This window comes from Lepidochelys kempii, chromosome 21 (assembly GCF_965140285.1).
Source record: "Lepidochelys kempii isolate rLepKem1 chromosome 21, rLepKem1.hap1, whole genome shotgun sequence".
NCBI lineage: Eukaryota > Metazoa > Chordata > Testudines > Cheloniidae > Lepidochelys > Lepidochelys kempii.
In genome coordinates this window covers 15730430-15750451 of record NC_136400.1, presented here as the reverse complement: position 1 = coordinate 15750451, position 20022 = coordinate 15730430, and the positions used below count along the sequence as shown (strand labels likewise).

The 20022-nt window shown below is 46.2% G+C and overlaps 1 protein-coding gene across 15 annotated transcripts in view; it reads left to right on the top strand.

The window, feature by feature from the left end:
- PPP1R12B (protein phosphatase 1 regulatory subunit 12B) overlaps positions 1-20022 on the top strand; it is a 178579-nt gene that overhangs the window by 56720 nt on the left and 101837 nt on the right. For 12 of the 15 annotated variants that reach the window (XM_073319695.2, XM_073319696.2, XM_073319706.2 and 9 more), the window contains 5 exons: positions 2778-2852; positions 5399-5478; positions 5864-6009; positions 10428-10540; positions 16324-16521. In XM_073319695.2, coding sequence (XP_073175796.1) covers positions 2778-2852; positions 5399-5478; positions 5864-6009; positions 10428-10540; positions 16324-16521 — 612 coding nt within the window. Of the gene's footprint in view, positions 1-2777; positions 2853-5398; positions 5479-5863; positions 6010-10427; positions 10541-16323; positions 16522-20022 lie in introns of those variants that run through there. The other 3 variants (XM_073319710.1, XM_073319698.2, XM_073319711.2) reach the window with 3 other exon arrangements.

Here is a 20022-nt window from a genome sequence, read left to right as displayed (position 1 = left end):
GGCTTTGGGAGTACCTCCAGGGCAGCTTCATTGAGATGTCCCTGGAGGATTTCCACCCCATCCCCAGACACGTTAACAGAATTCTCCAATAGCTGTACTGGCCACGAATGCATCCCAAGTCTTCAGGGCAAATTAATCATTAAACATGCTTGCTTTTAAACTGTGTATTATATTTACAAAGGTACACTCACCAGAGCTGCCTTCTCTGCCTTCAAGTTCTGGGAGCCCAGGTTGGGAGGGTATTGGCTCCAGGGTGATAAACAGTTCCTGGCTGTCGGGGAGAATGGTTTCTCCACTTGCCTGGTTTGTGCTATCTTCAACCTCCCCCTCCTCATCATCTTCCTTGTCCCCAAAATCCTCATCCCTGTTGCGTGAGACTCCCCCCTTGCAGGAGTCCACGTACAGGGGTGGGGCAGTGGTAGGGGAACCCCCTAGAATTGTATGCAGCTCATCATAGAAGCAGCATGTCTGGGGCTCTGACCCCGAGTGGGCGTTTCCCTCTTTTGTTTTTTGGTAGGCTTGCCTAAGCTCCTTAAGTTTCACACGGCACTGCTGCAGGTCCCTGTGATAGCTTCTGTCCTTCATGCCCTTGGAGATTTTTTTCAAATATTTTGGCATTTCATCTTTTGGAACAGAGTTCTGATAGCACGGATTCGTCTCCCTGTACAGCGATCAGATCCAGTACCTTCCGTTCGGTCCATGCTGGAGCTCTTTTGCGATTTTGGGATGCCATGGTCACCTCTGCTGATGAGCTCACCACACTGGCCAAACAGGAAATGAAATTCAAAAGTTCGTGGGGCTTTTCCTGTCTACCTGGCCAGTGCATCCGAGTTCAGAGTGCTGTCCGGAGTGGTCACAATGGAGCACTGTGGGATAGCTCCTGGAGGCCAATACTGTCGAATTGTGTCCACACTAACCCAAATCTGACCTGGTGATGTCAATTTCAGCGCTAATCCCCTCATCGGGGTGGAGAACAGAAATCGATGTTAAGAGTCCATTAAGTCGACAAAAATGGCTTCGTTGTGTGCATGGGTGCAGGGTTAAATTGATCTAACACTGCTAAATTCGACCTAAACTTGTAGTGTAGACTCAGCTGAGTCTTGAGGCTCAGGAATGTAAGGGAGGGGAGTGGAGGTTGTCTTCTGTCCTGTTTTAATACTGTCTTGGCAACTTAAAAATGACCAAAAACCAGTCGTCTTTGCATGGGAAATAAGCCAGGTGCAAAAAACCTGGTGGTGGTAAAACTAGAGCTTTTAATGGGAAAGCTTTAATTGTGGACATGTAGCTGAGACTGAAAGTCTGTAACTTTTTGGAGATAACCGATTGGATGCTGAAGGTTTTAAATCCTTTCCATTCACTCTGAACATCTTGGTCATATAGGCTGGGGGAACCTGCAGAGTTCTCTAGTTGTGAGGGTGGGAAGCAGAGACACAGTGTAACTATTCTTTTTGCTGATTACAGTATTAACTTCAGGGCCACATATTGTTAATGTTTAAAAATGTACTTGTCCCCCATGAAACTCCCATCCTGTTCTGCTTTCCTGTTTCTGAACTCTGATGTGTATGAAACTGTTTTTACCTGTCTAAACTGCTTCCTGCCTGAATTGATTCAGTGTTGTGATATCATGGCCACTTCTTTGGCAGTGGATTGAGACGATACCGGCTAGAACAACATCCAGGAATGAATCCAGGCAGGAGGTTTAGGTGGCTGAGGGAACAAATTATTTTTTAAAGTGTCTGGCTGAGTGTGGCATTTTCCTCCTTGTATAAATGAGGAATAGAGTAACATCTGCTTGTAGTGGAAATTGGTTTGAAAAACTACACTTGTGATTCATTCTGTTTATTTTTGTTTGTATGATCATTCATCTGAGGCCTGGTCTGGCAAAGAGAACCACATGGACAGACCCCTGCCACCAGGGTTCTCTTTGCTGGATTGGGACCTAATTTGCAAAATTCTGTAAACATCAATGGTTGTCTCAGTACCTGCTGCAAATTAGGGAGGTTCTACTGTCTTACTGCTCTGCAAACAATCCCTTTGAAAGTTAAGTGGGTCATAATATCTTTAGTGACCTGGCTCTGGGTTGTAAATTCCCTGGCCAGGAGCTGTGGCCTGTCAGTCTTCATTTATTCAACAGCCATCAGGTTTCATTATTAACGTGATTAATAAGGTGGCTGAGTATTTTAATTAAAATGACAGTGTTGCAGGTCTCGTGCATTACATCCCAAAGTGGCCTTCTTAGTTATTTTATATTTATGCATGACAGTTCAGGACAGAGACCCCTCAACTTTGTCCTGTTTATGGCTGCATTGGCAGATTGCCAGGAGCGTAGAAGGGTGCACTAATGAATAGGGCAGGTTGAGGTCAAACTTCATCCTTAATGTAGATGTGTACTTTTTGGAGAGCACGTGACCTAAATGCAATAGCCCTTGCTGCTGAGTTGGAGCATGGGATCTTATCCTCTGAGCTGTACTTGTAATAAAGGTGAGTCTGTCCATGGGTTGCATTATAAAACTGCAGCCTTTGCTTTTGGCCATTCCTAGTCTGGGAATTAAGTGACTATGGCAGAAAAACAGGAGGGCTGTCTTCTCTGCCATCCCATTCCATATGTCACCTGGTAGTTGGCAGTCCAAGCAGGTCTCTGAAGGTGGGGGGTCTCCTGATTTCATACTGCGGCAGGGAATTCTGTTCTTTTATCCACTGGTAAAGAACACGTCTCATGTATTAATGAAGCACCATCTTGGATGGTGCCTTTGTTTTTTAATTGCCCATGTCATCAGGGTCAGACACCATTTGATGTGGCTGATGAGGGACTGGTTGAGCACTTGGAGATGCTGCAGAAAAAACAGAATGTGGTGAGTTTTTGGCTGACCTCTTTCTTGCTTTCTAACTATCAATGTATAGAGAGATAATCTAACATATATATGATGTCTCAGTGGAGGCATGAAACTAAGTGCCATCATTTTTTAGATAATTGGGAGACATTAAACATTATGGCATACATAAAGTTCCAGAACCCGTTTGCTAGCAACTCAGCTGTAGCAAGAGGGTGAATGATTTATCAGTATCTGGAATTCTAGACATTGAGTGTAGCTGTACAGTTAATCATTAGATTTACCACTGTCCCTAAACTCTTGTTTCTGGGAGGTACTTACCTCACAACTAAGGGATGTTTATGGTTACTATAACTTCACGTAAGGGAAGGTGACTGTGTCCTGCTGTATTCTGAACTGGTATTTGTTCCTGTATTGTCTTTGAGAAGAGTAAGACTGGGTGAGGAAGAAGTAATTATAAGTTACTATGTGAACCCCAATATTGGGAGAAGTTTAGTAATTTCAAACCCACACTAAATAATATGTAATCTTGTGATGTGGTGGAAGCCTTTGGTGAAGGTAGCGAGCTGATTGCAAAAACTGTGGGTCCTGAGATCAAAGGAAAACTGATCCGCATATTGCTGCATTGGCCCGGGGTTGCATTCCTTCCTAGTCCATCTCGGACTTGCCACTTATTCATTGATGTCACCAAGATCCAAGCAAGCAAAAAAAAAAAAAAATCCAGCCAAATGTAGTGTAACGTGGTGGAATTAAAGCGGTATTGCTAGAGAGAAAATGTTTGCTATAAAAACTTGGTGGTGATACCAGTACTTACAGCTTTGAGGAATAGGGCGGTGAGAGAGGTAGAATTCAGAATTCTGGCTGCAACACAGTGGCCTAGCAGTCCCCCTGTTGCATCCTCTTCTCCCCCCCCACCAAACCCCCCCCCCTGTTTTTAATGTGAACCAAGTTCTCAGCAAAGTAGGGGAATTGATAAACTAATATGTAAACAGAGTTCTTTTTAATTTGATTTAATTTTAATTAATTTGCAAACTAGACACCATTAAATTAGGCTTCAATAGCCCACCTTAATCGATTACTCTCATTAGAGTTGGTATGGCAACCCCCATTTTTTCATGTTCTCTGTATATATCTATATATCTTCCTACTGTATTTTCCACTACATGCATCTGATGAAGTGGGTTTTAGCTCATGAAAGCTTATGCTCAAATAAATTTCTTAGTCTCTAAGGTGCCACAAGTCCTCCTCGTTCTTTTTGCTGATATAGACTAACATGGCTACCACTCTGAAAAGAGTTCTTTAGGCTTTTCTCCCAGGAAGTGTGAACCAGCATAATGCAGAAAACTGCACTCCTAATTAAAATTAAATAAATAAAAATCAAAATACACCTATAAATTCTCTTGCATATAGCATAAAAATATGCTATAATATGCATGAGCAAGCCATACACAAATTTCTTCATGAATCTTGCCATATTTCTTTCAGGCAGGACCAGGAGAAATGGTGGGATGTCTTCTGTATTCTCACCGAACCTTAGGCTAAATGAGGCACTCAGAGCTCATAGGAGAAGCTCTATATTTCAAGTCATGAATGGCTTCCCTGGGCTTATGCCTGTTAGTTTTCATGCATTCAAAGATGCGAGTATGTTTCTGCTTCTTACATGTCCAGAGAGATTCTGGGCCTCTCTATCAGCACAGGAAGAACTTGTAACTTACCTTGGGCAGTGTGGAGAAGAAGCAAAGGAGAGAAGTTCTCTGCTGAACAGACCTAGCCACCCCAGTCAACCTCTCCTTATAGCATGGCCTTGAGTATTTTTTTCGCTTAAAGCATGTAATCCTTAGGTGCCACAATGTTTTCCAATCCTATAAACGCTGCACTGTGGTGTTTACAATTTTGGGATTCCAGGATACATTCACTTGAAGAAGGTGAGTGCCAGGCTGAGGGATTTTTAGTGGGATTTTCAGGCTCAGAATGATCCTCAAAATGGACGACTGGGCTAGAATTACAATCTCTTTCTGCTCTACCTAAAAACATGTTTATAGCTCCTGGGAGTTAACATGATTATTAACATGCTGCTGCTAGTTTATCCATCCCTAATGGAATCACTGGTGACGAGATTTCCTGAACCAGTTGGCCAAAACACTTCCATCACCGCAGGAACTGACACTTGATGACAACCTCCCCTCTCCCCCAGCTCAATTCTGTGCATGTTCTTGAAAGAATAGGGCAGTACATTTGGGGCAAGCATCTGACCCTTAGGGTCAAAGGGGACTCCCCTCCGTCAGCACTGTTGCTGATTTCCATGGAATTTCTCATGAAATGGCACTTGAGAGTAACAATGTACCTGGTATCTACCTTATGCTGTTCTAGCTATTCCTGGCCATGATGTGGTGCGCTTATAGATGTGTATTTGTCTGTCAAATTGAGCAACAACAGAGTACTTAACAAGGAAAAACACCTGCCACTTCTTCAAAGTGAGGTTTGGGATGACTTTAGACTGATAACAGCTGGTGCTGCTGATGCCTGTTCAGATGTGACCTTCCCATTCTTCTCCCACTTTTTGACAGCTGCGCAGTGAGAAGGAGACAAGAAACAAGCTAATTGAAGCTGACATGAATGGCAAACTGCAAAGTGGACTCTTCAAAAAGTAAGACCCGCAAAATAGCTGGTGTAGCTTTTGTTTTTTTCTACAGTCTCCTGTCTTTCCTCTTCTGGCTGAGGATTTGATGATCTCATTTAAAACCTTTTAGTATAGCTAGAGGGATTGCCCTGGAGTAACATAAGGCACTCTAGTCCACATCTCCCCGGGCTGAGTGGAGCTGTCCCTGCCAGCATGGGAGATGCAGGATTGGGAATTTCACCCATAGCAAATGTACTGGGTAGGAAATATTGGGGTGAAGAAGTGTGTAAGAGGTACTTGTATGCTTACCTGTTCTAGATGTAGTGACTTATCTGTAGGTTCGTTAAGAGTAAAGATCACAAATAGTTGCTTTTCCCAATGTTGACACACTTTTAAAAACTACTTTTCTCAGCAAAGAGAAGATTCTTTATGAAGAAGACACTCTGAAGTCCCGGGAACCAGAAGAGGAGAACAAGGAATCGAGCAGTTCCAGCTCTGAGGAAGAAGAGGAAGCCGAAGAGGATGAGGCTTCAGAATCAGATGCTGAAAAGGAGGCAGGTAATGCATAATGCAACCCTAAGATTTTAGTTAGTTAATTAAGATATGAGGCCTCAGCTAGGGAGTCCCACTCACTGTTTTTTCAAAGGCTAAAAGCATTTTAAAAAAAAAAAGAGGAGTACTTGTGGCACCTTAGAGACTAACCAATTTATTTGAGCATGAGCTTTCGTGAGCTACAGCTCACTTCATCAGATGTTTACCGTGGAAACTGCAGCAGACTTTATATACACACAGAAATCATGAAACAATCTGATGAAGTGAGCTGTAGCTCACGAAAGCTCATGCTCAAATAAATTGGTTAGTCTCTAAGGTGCCACAAGTACTCCTTTTCTTTTTGCGAATACAGACTAACACAGCTGTTCCTCTGAAACCTAGCATTTTAAAAATGTTTCTTCAGATAAGCTGAGCTGTTAAGTAAATCACATGGACTGATACAGCATATGGTGGATAACTGTATAGTGAGACTTCTTTTAAAAAATGGAAGACCTGACTTTATTGACCCTCTGTTTATTTTAAAACGGATGAATATTTCTTCGGTGAGAAATTAATACAACTTTGCAAGACCCTTTTGGAAGGATGAAAACTTTCATCTTGCCAAATGTTTCAAACCAGCGTTGTTGTTTCAAGCACTGAATGCAAACAGGACAGTTTCCTTTTTGTTTACTGGCTCATAGGTCAGCATAAGTGTCAGTAAAGATCTGGGGGTAGGGTTTAATTTGTTCTCCATCAGTTCTGCATCAGGACAACACAAAATGTTATGTAGGTCTTATATAAATGGTGCCTTTTCCTCCACATACGTGTGTTAAAATGCTTTGAATTTTTGGACAGCCTTCCACACCAGACTACGCTAACTTCGGGATGGGGAATGGGTAGAGCCTCGTGAAACTGTTCTTAAATTTTTTTTTTATTTTATTTTTTGGGAATTTTGTGTTTTTCTTTGTTCAGCCCTGCCTCCCCAGACCCCCCTCCTCCATCACCTTCCCCTCCGCACTCTTTGTACGGCTGCCAAATCCTCTCACTGACCCCCACCTGCTCAGTACGCATGTGACCTGTGCGGGACCCGCCATTGGCCGGGTGCACTCTGTCTGGTGGAATTGATCCTGTTAGCTCACGATTTGTGCTCGTGGGTGCTGCCATTGGCTACTGACTCTCCCCTGGCTGATTAGAAGCTTTTGATTTTTTTTGTTTTTCATTTTATACATCGCTTTTCATTTTATTTTGTTATTTCATGTTTGGGAATAACACGGGGCTCTCATTAGTTTCCAGCCTTACTTGCTTGTGTTCCCTGTTAAAGGTAAAAATTTTGGTGAATGAGAGGTTTTGAGTAACCAGTTCAATGTGTGGAGAAAATAGTACTCCTGTTGTACCTTGAATATAATGAACAGAATGAAGGGGTGTCTAAAGTTGATCTTCTAGTTAACTCATTTTAATGCTGCTCAGTAAAAGCCACTTGCTGCTGTTCTAGATAAAAGACTAAAAATGTGTTTTCAGGAAAAATAAACCCTAGGAAATGGAAAGTTGTTTCCTGTTGCATTTAAATACTCCATCACCACATGGGAGCAGGGAAAGCTTTTTCTGATCTTGGTGTATAAAGGGTTTAATCTGTTGAAAAATAATGGATTCACTAAGTACATAACGTAATATCTGGCTTTAGATGCTGCTGCTAACTGCTGGAGTTCCAAGTTCCTGGTTTCTTCATATTGTCTCTGTGGCTTCAGTTAGGAACCTAGTCAGGGTGTGTATTGTGCACATGTTGTTCAAGTGACCGTATTTAGGCCTGCGTTTCCTGATTTACCCCTATCTCTGCAAAGAGGGGCTGACCACAGATTCCTGTAACACTGTTTAGCTTTCATCCCCAGAATAAAAACAGAAAACAAGTCTCCCCCCTAGTGTTCTGTAGATGTAAGATGGTGAGGATCCTGGTTGTTCCAAACGTTGACTTTAGAAAGCTACAAAACAGCATTTCGTTGGCTGATGATGGTATTTAGTTTATCAATATATTTGCAGTTTTTTCCACCAGACAAGGAAGATGAATATTGACCAAGAGTTAGTGTGGCAATGGGTTATGACTGCACCTCACTCAGTCTGTTTCCTTAGTGTGCTAATCAATAAATCTTGACTCCAGTGAGCACTACAGAACTGCCAAACACCTATGGAAGCACAACCTGGCTTGTGTCCTGCAGCGAAAGAACTATCACTTGGGCTCTGGTTGGACACACTTGAAGATGGATGACGAGTTAAAGGGACAGAAGCATCTAGGTTGTGCTCGGCAGAACTGGCAGTTTAAAAAAAAAATTCTTTGTGTAGATTAATGACAAAGATTAAAAGTTTTTTAAAATTAAGTCTTTTGGCATGTAAATAAAGTAAATGCTGTATGGATTTTAGTCTGTGTATTTGCTCTTCTAATTAAAATAGTGTTTTAATAGGCAGCAACTTTGTCTTGTAATCTCAAGTCTTGCAAGCAAAGCAGGAGCTTAAATGAAACACTAACAAATAGGTGTGGCAGGGTGACTTTTTTATAATAATTTTGAGGGATAATATCTATTTTCAAGCATTTTTTATTTTTATCCATTTTGAGTTTTCCCAGTTTCACAACTACGAGGTATTAGCATTTTTTTTATTTTCAAATTAAATTTTCAGTTGTGGGAAATTATGGGGGGGGATCAGACAGTTATTTAATGACAGACATTAAGATTAAAAAAATTAAAGCTTTATAGCCATTAAAACAAAGTTGTTAACATTGCATGTCAAAATGTACAAAATAAATAGCCTTAAACCAAACTAACAAATTCCGAAGCAGCATTTTTCTCAGCTTTGTTGATCTGTAAATTTTGATTATTGAGGGAAAAATTTGTTCTGTTTGTGTGTACAGTGAAATTGACGTTTACTGACATTTACCAATTTAAAAAATGTAACCCTTCCAAGCCTGCCTATAAGGAGTGGTGTAGCTGCAGGAAGTGGTGTCGCATAGTGTATCAGCTTCAGAAACAGTATGGATGAACATTATACAAGCAGACCTGTTTTTGGCAAATCTTGGTGTAAAGTAGCTTTCCCATATGTTCAACACAGATGTGTTTTAATTGCTGACTCTGGTATGAAAACCTGAGAAGGCAAAACAGCCCAGAGTTTTTGGTCTTGGCCTTATTTCTTACAACCCTTAGGGGAGCTTAGAGCCTTATCTCTGCTCAGCTCTCTGATTTGCTCAAAGTGAGTGGAGGCAGCCAAGTGAAATTGAGAAGTTCCCCAGTCCCTGAGGAGCAAACAGCAGTGCACAAAAAGTGCTGCAATACTGTATCTTTTTGTGTACTAGTGGGCTTCAAACTGCTACTGAAAGATAAAACAAGTGCAAGACAAACTGTGTTGAGCAGGCGGCCCCAGTGCTGGCAGCCCCCACTCAGGTGCTGCAGGCCCAGCACCCCCCAACCCTGGAGCTCCGGCCGGCATGGCCCCAGTGCCCGGGGCCCCCCAGTGCTGGGCAGTTCCAGCCTGCCCCAATTCCCAGATGCAGGCTGGCTGCCCTAGCTCTAGCCCCAGCCCCAGCACGCTTCCCCAAAGAGGCTGGGGCCAAAGGGAAAGCGGCAAGCAGGAGGGGGCCTTGGGGCAGAGAGTGGGTGGGGCCTCGCAGGGCTGTTTGGGGAGGCATAGCCTTTCCTAGCCTATGATACGTACTGCTCATGTCCTTTAGGTAACAAGGTGTTTAGAACCAAATGCTGTATTCTAGGGTTAGAGGCATCTGTCTTGAATAGAAATCAAAAAGCCTTAATGGTGGAAGCTTGAGCTTGTAGAATGGAGCAACTAGGTAGCCACAGGATCTGGCTGTTTTGGTTAGTTTATTCTTGACTGTCTCCAGCCTGATCAGATAGTCCCAGCTGTACACAGATATGAAATATAAGTTATGTCATTGCATTCCCATCTTCCTCTCTCTGCAAGAGCTATGCCCCAAACCCATGGTGAATATCCAGCAGAACCATGTCATTGTATCCCTCACCTGACTGACTAAGACATGCATGCCACCACGCATATTTCGGTGTTGCAGGAATACTTTAGTTCTCAGACCCATTGGTCTGTCAAGAATGATCAGTTAAAGGAAATCTAATGAATGAAGTCTGTTATCTGGCCTCAAATGCTCTGGAAAGAAGGGGCAGATTGCCTGCTGGGGTGAAATAGATGGCTCTGTAAAATCATGCTTCAACTGTAACCACTAAGTGCAGAGGTGTCTTAGGACTGGGCAGAAATACCTTTTGTTCAGTGAGTAGACTTAGGGATGCTTCCCTTTTTTCTGAGTGTGAGGAACTGGAATGTTCTGTTATTACATAGGCTTTGGGTCAGCTTATTTGCATATCAGTGGTAAAGGGAAAGTGGTTTATAAATGCAACGTTCAAACACCTTGTTTTTCCTCCCCTTGTCTAAAATTGTAGAGAGAAAGAAAGAGTCCTTTGCCAACCATTCTGGTCATGAACCCAGGACTAGCATCACTGAACAAATACCACCACCAGAGCATAACTCCTTCACTGCATCTCCTGCCAGAAAAGTAAGTGAATTGGGGATTGCTGTAGAATCCAACTGTGCATTCCATTGTTGCTTTAAAGCAGTTGGTTGCACTGGAGAATAGATTTTCTTAAACTGGTCTTCAGAGAGGTTGCAAGACTTACAATCAGATACTATTCTCTCTCTGATTTAACAAAGAGGCACAGTTATCGACATAATAGTCTGGGACATGCACAAATGGGGCTAATTTTGTCTGGTGTGCAGTCTTTCCATTATGTCACCCTCTGAAATAAGTTGGGCCATTTAAAAAAAACAAAAGAAAAAAAACACGTTACTGCTTAACAAGTACTCCTGGTTCTCTGGCCAGGAAGGACCCCACTGCCTGTTTGGTGACAGAAGCAGTTTTGTCTACATTTGTTCCCCTAGTTCCTTTCAGCAGGAAGTACTGAAACAGAGAGTACTCCATTGAAATTGTCCTTATGGAAGCAACTGGTAAAATTCCTGTTTTTACCCTTCATGGCAATGTGACAGCAATGCAATTGGCATTGAAGCACATAGCCTGAAGATCCATCCAGTTTACATAACCTGCCCCAGACTCGATGGGACTGTTGGAGCTATGATGCTACACTAATGAGGTAGACGTGAGACTGCTTGTCATTTCTCTAGCAATGATATTCTCCCGCCCCACCCCCAAGTGAAGCTCACTATAGCTACTGAGATTAGACCTAAACCTCTTCTGACTCTAAATCCACTTGGCTAGCAAGAGCCATGAGTGCGGTCCCTATGTGTATTCCATACATGCCCGAGACTGGAGAATTTGAAAGTAGTGTCTATTGGTTCGTTTGCGGGCCCGCGTGTTCTGTGCTCAGTATCAATGGTATAAGGAGAGGTGCGGACCAACCGCCCCTCCTGTTCCTTCTTACTGTTGCCCACCCTGAGTCAGAATCCTGTGTTCAGAGCCACCTTTCTGCTGTTTTCGTACCTGTAAATATAATAGTTTCTAGTGTTTTCAGTCTTTTAATTAGCATAGTTTAGTTCCCCTGTCCCCCGCTTCTGCCTTGGGGCCTCCCCTCTCCAGTTCTTTTCACTCCCCTCAGAAGAAGGACCATGCCTAGAGTCCTGGGATTTAAGAAGTGTCTCCTGGCCCTGCCCCATCTCAGTCAGCGATGACTGACTGCTAGCGCTGCCTTTAGTGTCTTGCGGAGGCTCACATCTGTCTCTGCTTTCCTCCCCAAACCTGAGAAGTGATGAGAGCTTCACCTGAGGAAGTACCTCATGGAGAAAGTCATGAGACCCAGTCGGATCCCGGCCAGGTGAGCCCTCTGGTACATAGGCCTCGGTCTGCAGGCAGTGCCCCTCTGAGCATAAGCTCCGAAGAAGAGGCCAGGGCTGTTAAGTCAGAGTAATCATTGCCACAGGCCTCTTAGGAGAGTTAGGGGCACTCTCATAGATGCTAGAACAGATCCCCTTCCACATTTGCTTCTTAAAGAAGGATCCCTCCCTGACTCTGTCCAAGTCAAGTGAGTCCTCATGTTGGTCCTAAAGACTTAGGTCTGCCTAAACCCCCTGACCATGAGGGTAAGGTGTGAAGGAAAAAAGATAATCGGTATTGGCTCTGGCTCCAGCTCAAAAGCTAAAGGATCAGCACCTGCCAGCAATGACTGGGAGCTCCAGGATACACTCCTCTTCAACTGTACTGACTTGTTTCCAGAAGGATCCTCTGAGCACCAATAACTGGGACACCTCATGTTCTGGGACGGGCTGAAACTTTTACCTCTTCGGAGGATATTTTCACCTTACCTTATCCTCTCTTTCCTCTCCTTTCTGGTGTGATCCTCCTGAGGGACATCTCAACAACAGAAGAAGAAACTCTTGAGGAGAAGGGGCTGCTCCTCTACTCCATAGAGGAGTTGAAGCATTCATCCACCAGTATGGCCAACAGACACAAAATTTACCTTCTCATTGGTTGATTTTGATGTCCAGACAGTCCATCGCTTCCAAGTAGGGACGTTATCCCCGACAGAAACTGTAGGAGATCTTGGACCTATCCTGTGCCCAATCGTGACCACCTAGGGGACTGATGGTCTCCACTGCATTGAGATTTCCCCCCCCAAAACCAGTTGACACTTCATACTGGCCCTGTTGGGATCCATGGGATCCCTATGCTAGAGACACTCCAGATCTGTGTGTGAATCCCGCCAGCCCTCTCCTCTTGGTGAACACCAACTGGCTCCATCAGAGTACGTGGAAGGAGGAAATGAAGCTGGATCAACTGGTTTTGACAGATGTCATCGTCCTTGCCTGATGAGGCAATTTCTTCATCTTCAGCGTCCCTGCCTGAAGACCACAGGCAGTACCAAGAGCTCTTGCAGAGGGTGGCAATTGAACTCCAGATTCCACTCCAGGAGTTCCATGATATGCAGTATAAGCTCATGGACATCTTGCAGCCCACTGGCACCAGTCAGGTGGGCCTCCCAGTAAATGAGGCCATCATGGAACCAGTCAGGGTGGTATGGCATACTCCTGAATTGCTAACTACCAGGTCCTATTAGCGCAGCACGATTTTACAAATTACTCCAAATTCTTGGAGTTTGAAGACACTCTCTCAGTGGACAGGGTCTAATTCCAAGCCCTCCCTGATGAAGGCAAACTGGTAGATAAGATTTCTTTTCAATTTGCAATGGACACTGTCAATACCCCATCTAGCGCTATTGCTACGGCGATACTTGAGGCATGAATCATGGCTTCACTCTTTGGGGCTCCTCAGGGAGGAATCCCACTGAGGACTTGCCCTGTGAGTCTGAGCTCTGTAACGAAAAGGTGGATGAGTCACTGCGCTCATTAAGACTCCAGGATGACCTTACATTCCCTGGGCATTTATAGCCAGCGCCAAAGAGGAAAAATCACAAACAGGTGTATAAACCAAGACATCTCCCTCAGCTGTTCTACCACCAACACCCTTACGAACTGCTGTGCAAATGTCAAAAGGTGCAAAGCGCTAGGCAGGCAGCTCTTTCAACCACAGCTACTCAATCCTATCCACCAACTAGAGGTTACTTTTGACAGGATGCTTGAGAACGTCATCTCCAACTGCCCCCCCCCCCCAAACCTTTGGTAGCCCCCTCACATTTTTCACCCACAACTGGAGGGCAACAACAATGGATAAGTGGGGATTGGATACCATCTGCTCTGGCTATGCCATCTAGTTTTTCTCTCTCTCTCTCTCTCTCCTTTCCCCTTGCAAACCCCTTTCCTGGCCCCTCTTCAGGGACCACCCTCATGAGGAAACCCCTGTAAGGTGGACCGTCCCCTCCTTGGACGGGCTATAGAGTAAGTGCCACCTCAGCGTGTAAGGAAAGGGTTCTACTCCTTATATTTCAGTCTCCAAGAAAAAAGGATAAAGACCCATTTTTGACCTACATCAGCGGAATATTTTAATTTGCAAATCATAATTCTGGATGTGTACATTGGCACTGATCATTCCCTCCCTGGAGAAGGACATGTGGCTCACGGCTCTCAACATGAAAGATACTTTCATTTAGGCATTCATCTGCCCTACAGAAGGTTCCTCAGATTTCTGGTGGGACAAGTTCAGAGTACTTCTGTTTGGACTGGCAACAGGGCCTACATGAAGGTCCTCAATCTGGTGGTGGCCCAGATGAGTCAAAACAGCTATACCACTTCCCATAACTAAATGAATGGCTCCTAATGGGCAGATCCAATCAGAAGGTTCAGTCAGCCACCCTATCTTTGCTCCACCTTCAGACATCCTTGGGAATCTGTGTAAACAGAGAAAAGTCTGCTTTGAGTCCCATAAAAACCTTAGACTTTGTAGAAGCAGCCAAAGAACTGACTTCAGCAAGGCTCCAAATTCAGGCCATTAACAGCCTGATAAGTCAAGTAAGTCACCCTCAAACCACAGTCAAGGTCTGTCTTTCTCTGCTAGGCCACATGGCCTTGTGTACTTGCATAACGCCATTCTCCAGGCTTCACCTCTGTGTACAGGCTGGCTTTGGGCTGTTTACTCATCAGACAGTGACTACATGAATACCAAAGTAATAATCTTTGCCACGGTCATGGCTTTCCTGGTATGGTAGATGAACCTGGAGCAGGTGCATGTTGGAGTTAGCATTCTTTGTGCACACCTGACGGGACCATAATCTGTATTCCACTACCCACCCTTTTTCCTGTCTGCTTTGGGTCTTGACTGGATTCGCAATAGTGAAGGAACTGGAGAAGCAGTTTTTCCACACGTCCCCTTATACCTTTGGAGCTCGGGGGTGCAGGTGCAGACGTACAGACACAACTTGCAAATTGTCTGGTCTCCGGCACAAGGAACATGGGCGTACCCATGTTTGGAATACAGCTAGGGACCATATATGTCAAAGAACTTCCAGTTACAGCTGAGTAACCTTCATATCTTGCATTCCTTTTGGTGGCCCTGTGCTTAATGTCTCAGGTTCCTACACTGAAGTGCAGGTGGTTATATGCTAGGGTTTTGGGTTTTTTTAGAGACTGAGCTAATAGGTATGAGAGATTCAAGAGGTTTCATTGTTAGTCATAAATTGTTTTGTACATGCCAGTCAGCCTAATTGTTTGCCCAGAGCAAATAAGATAGCGCTGGCTATGGCATAAACTTAAATTTACTTAACCAGGCAAGTGATGAGGAAGAGAGTGAGCAACTATGAATAGTGCAGTTAACCCTTTTCCCTACTGCAAAGCATTGCAGCTACCTCAAGCCGATGAGTGCTTCCTATGCAAGTGTGGAAATCAGAAATCTCAGTCGTCTGAGATCTTGATTAACGGAAGTGGGCTAACACTGCATAGGTGTATGTTTGTTTTATAGATAAACTCCTTGTGTTATATTAACCGAAATCCCTTTAATTAACACAACTTTGTTTACAACGGTCTCCTGCCTCTCGAGCTTTTAAGTTTAGTTGCTTTTCCTGTGTCTCAAGACTGTGCGACTAGATTTCTTGCTGGGAAGAGTCAGTATAGTGGCCTCACGGTGTCTTGTAAGCTCAAGTCGAATAGCTCTACGGGTTCCATGCAGTGCATGGGTTAAGGTAATCCCGGATTGTCTAGCTTTTTTCCTTTAGAGCGAAATCCATCCAAAACCACGTTTTAAAAAAAAATTAAGGTTGCAAAGTTAAGTACACAAATCTCGAAATGCCAGAATTAAGGTCCTGTGTGCAAGCTAACTTTGTCCCACTGTAAATATGCATTGCAACAGTGTTAATTAAATGAGTGTGTACAACTCAGATACTGCAAAAAAAACCAAACAAACAAAAAAAAACCACACATCTCTCCTATAACCTTGCACATGAGTAGATGGAGGCAGATGCTCTGCAGGAGCCTCCCTCTTCTAGTATGGATTATTTTCATGGATCTCTCTAGCATACATAGAGTAATATGCCAGTACTGCTACTGTGGATGTATAGCTAAAGTCCATACAAAAACAAATACAGAGCAGCATGTACAGAATACACAGTTGTATGGTTTCTGATATGAAGTGTTTACTTGCGCTCATGTGGGATGAACTGCATAAGTCACTTGTGCCTTTGCCATTCTTGAGTAGTACGCCCTTCTTAAACACATGCTGACAAAACCTTTGACACCTTTTTATTCCCTCTCTATATCCTCATTAACCTGAACTTGCATTTACAATTTAGAAGTGTGTGTGTCCGTCCCCAGCTATTGCTGGAGACTGCATTGAATCTCATGCTTTAAAGTGTAACCTATTTAGTATATAATTTAACTTCCCAGAGAGTTTTACTATCTGCAGTTCCCTAGTTTCCTACCCGCTGTTGTCTTCTTCCACCACAGTTCACCAGTTTGCTCAACAAATCAGAGGAGCAAAAGGATGAATCTCCCTCATCTTGGAGGCTTGGTCTACGGAAAACTGGCAGCCACAATATGCTAAGCGAAGCTGCTTCCCGGGAGGCACTGAGAGAGAGAGGTTCCTCCATCTACCGCTCTTCGTCGAGTCCCCGGATTTCTGCATTATTAGACAACAAAGAAAAGGTCTCCTTTCCCTCAAAACAGTTTGCAGTGAATCACATCTGAGGGGTGCTTATCAAGCAGCATCAATCAGCTTACACATTTGTATAGCGATCCCACTTTTGAGCGTCATCCCACCGGGTTTCAGTTATGGCCCCTAGTTTGTAATCTCCATAATTTAATACCCCTGTCATTCTTCTTTCATCTTTTTTTCATGTTGCTTGCATTTGTGTTCAGATGCTTTAGTACATTTATACCAGGGGTCAGCAACCTATGGCACGTGCACCAAAGATGGCAAGCGAGCCAGTTTTTAATGGCACACTGTTGCCTGCCGGGGACCCCGGCAAAAAGCAGCGTGCTGTTCAAAATCCTGCCTGGCCTGGCCCGCTCTTCTTTGCCCCCCGTCCACCGCTCTCTCCTTCCCCCTCCCCCCACCTCTTCCCCCAGTGTGCTGGGTTCCTGCCCCTCCTCCTCTCCCTCCCTGCAGCTGATCAGCTGATGGCGCGCTCTCTGCTCTGGGGACCTTGGGGAAGGGGGCGGAATCAGCATATCCCCTTCAGCCCCCTGCTGTGAGCCGCTCAGGGCAGGGGGCTGGGAGCACCCCCATGACCCTAGCCCACATCCCCCAGCCTTCTGCCCTGACCCCTGCACCTCCCACACCCTCCAGCTCCGTGCCCTGACCCCTGCACCCCCCCACAATCCCAGCCCTGACTCTGGCACCACCCCCCCGCATACCCAGCCCCTGCAGCCTTCTGCCCTGACTCCTGCACCCTTCTCCCACACCCCCAACCCTGACTCCTGCACCCCCCACACATTCCCACCCCCACCATGAGCACCAAACGGGAGCTCCTGCACTCCTCCCCCCACATTCCCACCTGCACCCTTCGCACCAAACGGGAGCTGTCCAGGTAAGCGCTCCACACCCAACCCTGAGCCCCCTTCCTCATTCTAGCTCCTGGCCAGACCCTGTACCCTAACCCTCAGCCTGCTCCTTCACCCCAGTCCTGTTCTCAGCGGACTCCCACCCTCATCTCAGTGCAGAGAGAGGAAGAGAATGGCTAGAACCAGGGAGAAGGTAGGTACCTACTCTATGTGGACAGGGCCAGGACCCCAGATTGGCAGCAGGCTGAGCGGAGCCAGCAGCCGGGACCCTGGTTGGCAGGAGCCGGCAGCCGGGACCCCAGACGGGCAGCGGGCTGAGCCACTCAGCCCGCTGCCGGTCTGGGGTCGTGGCCGCTGGCCTCACTCAGCCCGCTGCCGGTCTGGGGTTCTGGCTGCCAGCCCCTTGCCAGCCGGGGTCCCGGCCACAGGCCCCGCTCAGCCTGCTGCAGGCCTAGGTGAATGGAACCCAGGCCGGCAGCGGGCTGAGCGGGCCGGTGGTGTAAGATCACCATTTTAATTTAATTTTAAATGAAGCTTCTTAAACATTTTTAAAACCTTGTTTACATACGACAATAGTTTAGTGATGTGATATATATAGACTTATAGAGAGAGACCTTCTAAAAGACGTTCAAATGTATTATTGGCACACGAAACCTTAAATTTAAAGTGACTAAATGAAGACTCGGCACACCACTTCTAAAAGGTTGCTGACCCCTGATTTATACTTTCCTCCTGTTCTGAAAAGTACACCATCTTACTTTCTATGTTGGCAGTTCATGCAAAATTGCTGGAATTCAGCCAAAGCATTCCTTTTACCCCTTCCAACCTAAGTTAGAACCTGCCTTGCAATCCCCCAGTAGTTTGGCATCCCACATACTTTAGTGGGGAATATCTAATCCAGCCAGTGGGTGACCTGTGTTCACAACAGATAATTGTGCTGCTCTGAATATAAAGTCTTCCCCAGTGTGCTCTTCATCCATTCAGCTCTGCTACCCATTTACACACGATCTATCTTAATTTAGCAGCTGTCCTCAATTATTAGCCTCACATTTACTATGCTAGTTCCCAGGGAAGGCAACTCTCTTAAAAAGGACATATGGTAATTCTAGAAAACAGATCTTTTGGGCTATTTCTTGAAATGGTTCCAGGCTGACTCCTCCATGCCAATTTTTAACTTAGAGCAAAAGCCTTTAAAACTGGCAATTTTGGAAAAAATAAGAACGGACTCTCCCTTAGAAACAAGAATGGAAACACTGTGTCATGGGGCACAGACTCACACAGCAGCACTTCCTGCTGGTCGTCTTGGGGAATTAGCATCCAGCCTCCGGAGCACCTCCTTCAGGCCGGTGACTCGCTGCCCCTGGCCCCCGTGTCCCTCCCAGACCCTGGTGCCCTTGTCTTGGGTGCTGCCCCCTGGCAGTATGCCCACAGTTCTGGGTCTCCCCCTCCCAGGGGAACCCCCACCCATTATCCCCACCTCGCCTCAGTCTTCGGCTACTGCCAGTCACCAACTAGCCCCTGCTCTCTGGGGCAGACTGCAGTATAAACTACTCATCACAGGCGAGGGGGTTTGGACCTGCTGCCCCTGCAACTCCTGTACCAAATAGGCCTTCCCAGGGTTGCAGCCTGGAGCTTTCCTAAGCCCGAGCTCCCCAGCTCCCTTGGCCTTCCCCATCCCTGCTCCCAATCTAGGTACTTTCTCAGCCCTTGCAGCCAGGTCGCTCTCTCTCCAAGCTAGAGAGAGTCTCTTCTGGAACTTCTGGCTCAAAGCCTTTATAGAGCCACCTGGGCCCTGATTGGGGATCCCTGGGATTCGGGGGGAGTCTTGGCCTGGGCTCCCCGAGGCTACCCCTCCAAGGTCGCCCTTCCAGGTCCGCCCGCTTGTTCTCCGTGGCCTCCCAGCCCGGGCCATCTCCCAGACTTGGGCTTCGGCCTTCCTGTGGGCCAGCTCCGCGGCTTCTAACCGTGCCCATAGGTCCTGGTCCCCCAGGCCCTCTTCCCTCAGGGTCTGGGTTCCCACAGCCACCTGTTCTACCCCGACCTGGGTCCCGGCCTCCCACTGGGCCCAGTCCGTCTGGGTTTTGTCCTCGGTGACGGCCCCCATGATGGTCTGGGTTCCCTCCATCCTGGTCGCTGCCTCTTTCGGTCTTGGCCCTTCCAGGCACACAGGCACCTCTCTTCAGTTCCCCTGAGGGGGCAGTGCCTCCTTATGTGGCCCCATTCCCAGCAGCCCCAGCAGGTTCCCTGCCTCTGGGCTGTCTTGGGCCTTTCTTGGTCGCTCTGGCCTGGGCAGGCCCACTGTCTGTGGCCCTTCTGCCCCCAGGCCCAACAGGTTGGCAGCCGCCCAGGTTTCCGCACCCGGCGGCCTGCCCACGGGACGTTTCCTTGTCCCGGTCGGGGCTGTGGTGCCCTGCCCCTATCCCCATAGGGACAGTCTCTTTTCAAATGCCCCGTTTGTCGGCAGGCATAGCAGGCCTGACGCTCTGCCACCGGCCTCCTGGCCCTGGCCCTCAGCCCCTCGCCATGTTCTCCGGTTCCTCATGAACCCCTCCCTGAGGAGTTGTATCAGGGCCCGCTGCTCCCTAGCCAGCTGCCCCTTCCAAAATCGCTCATGGGCCTCCCAGAGTCCCTTTAGGTCTTCTG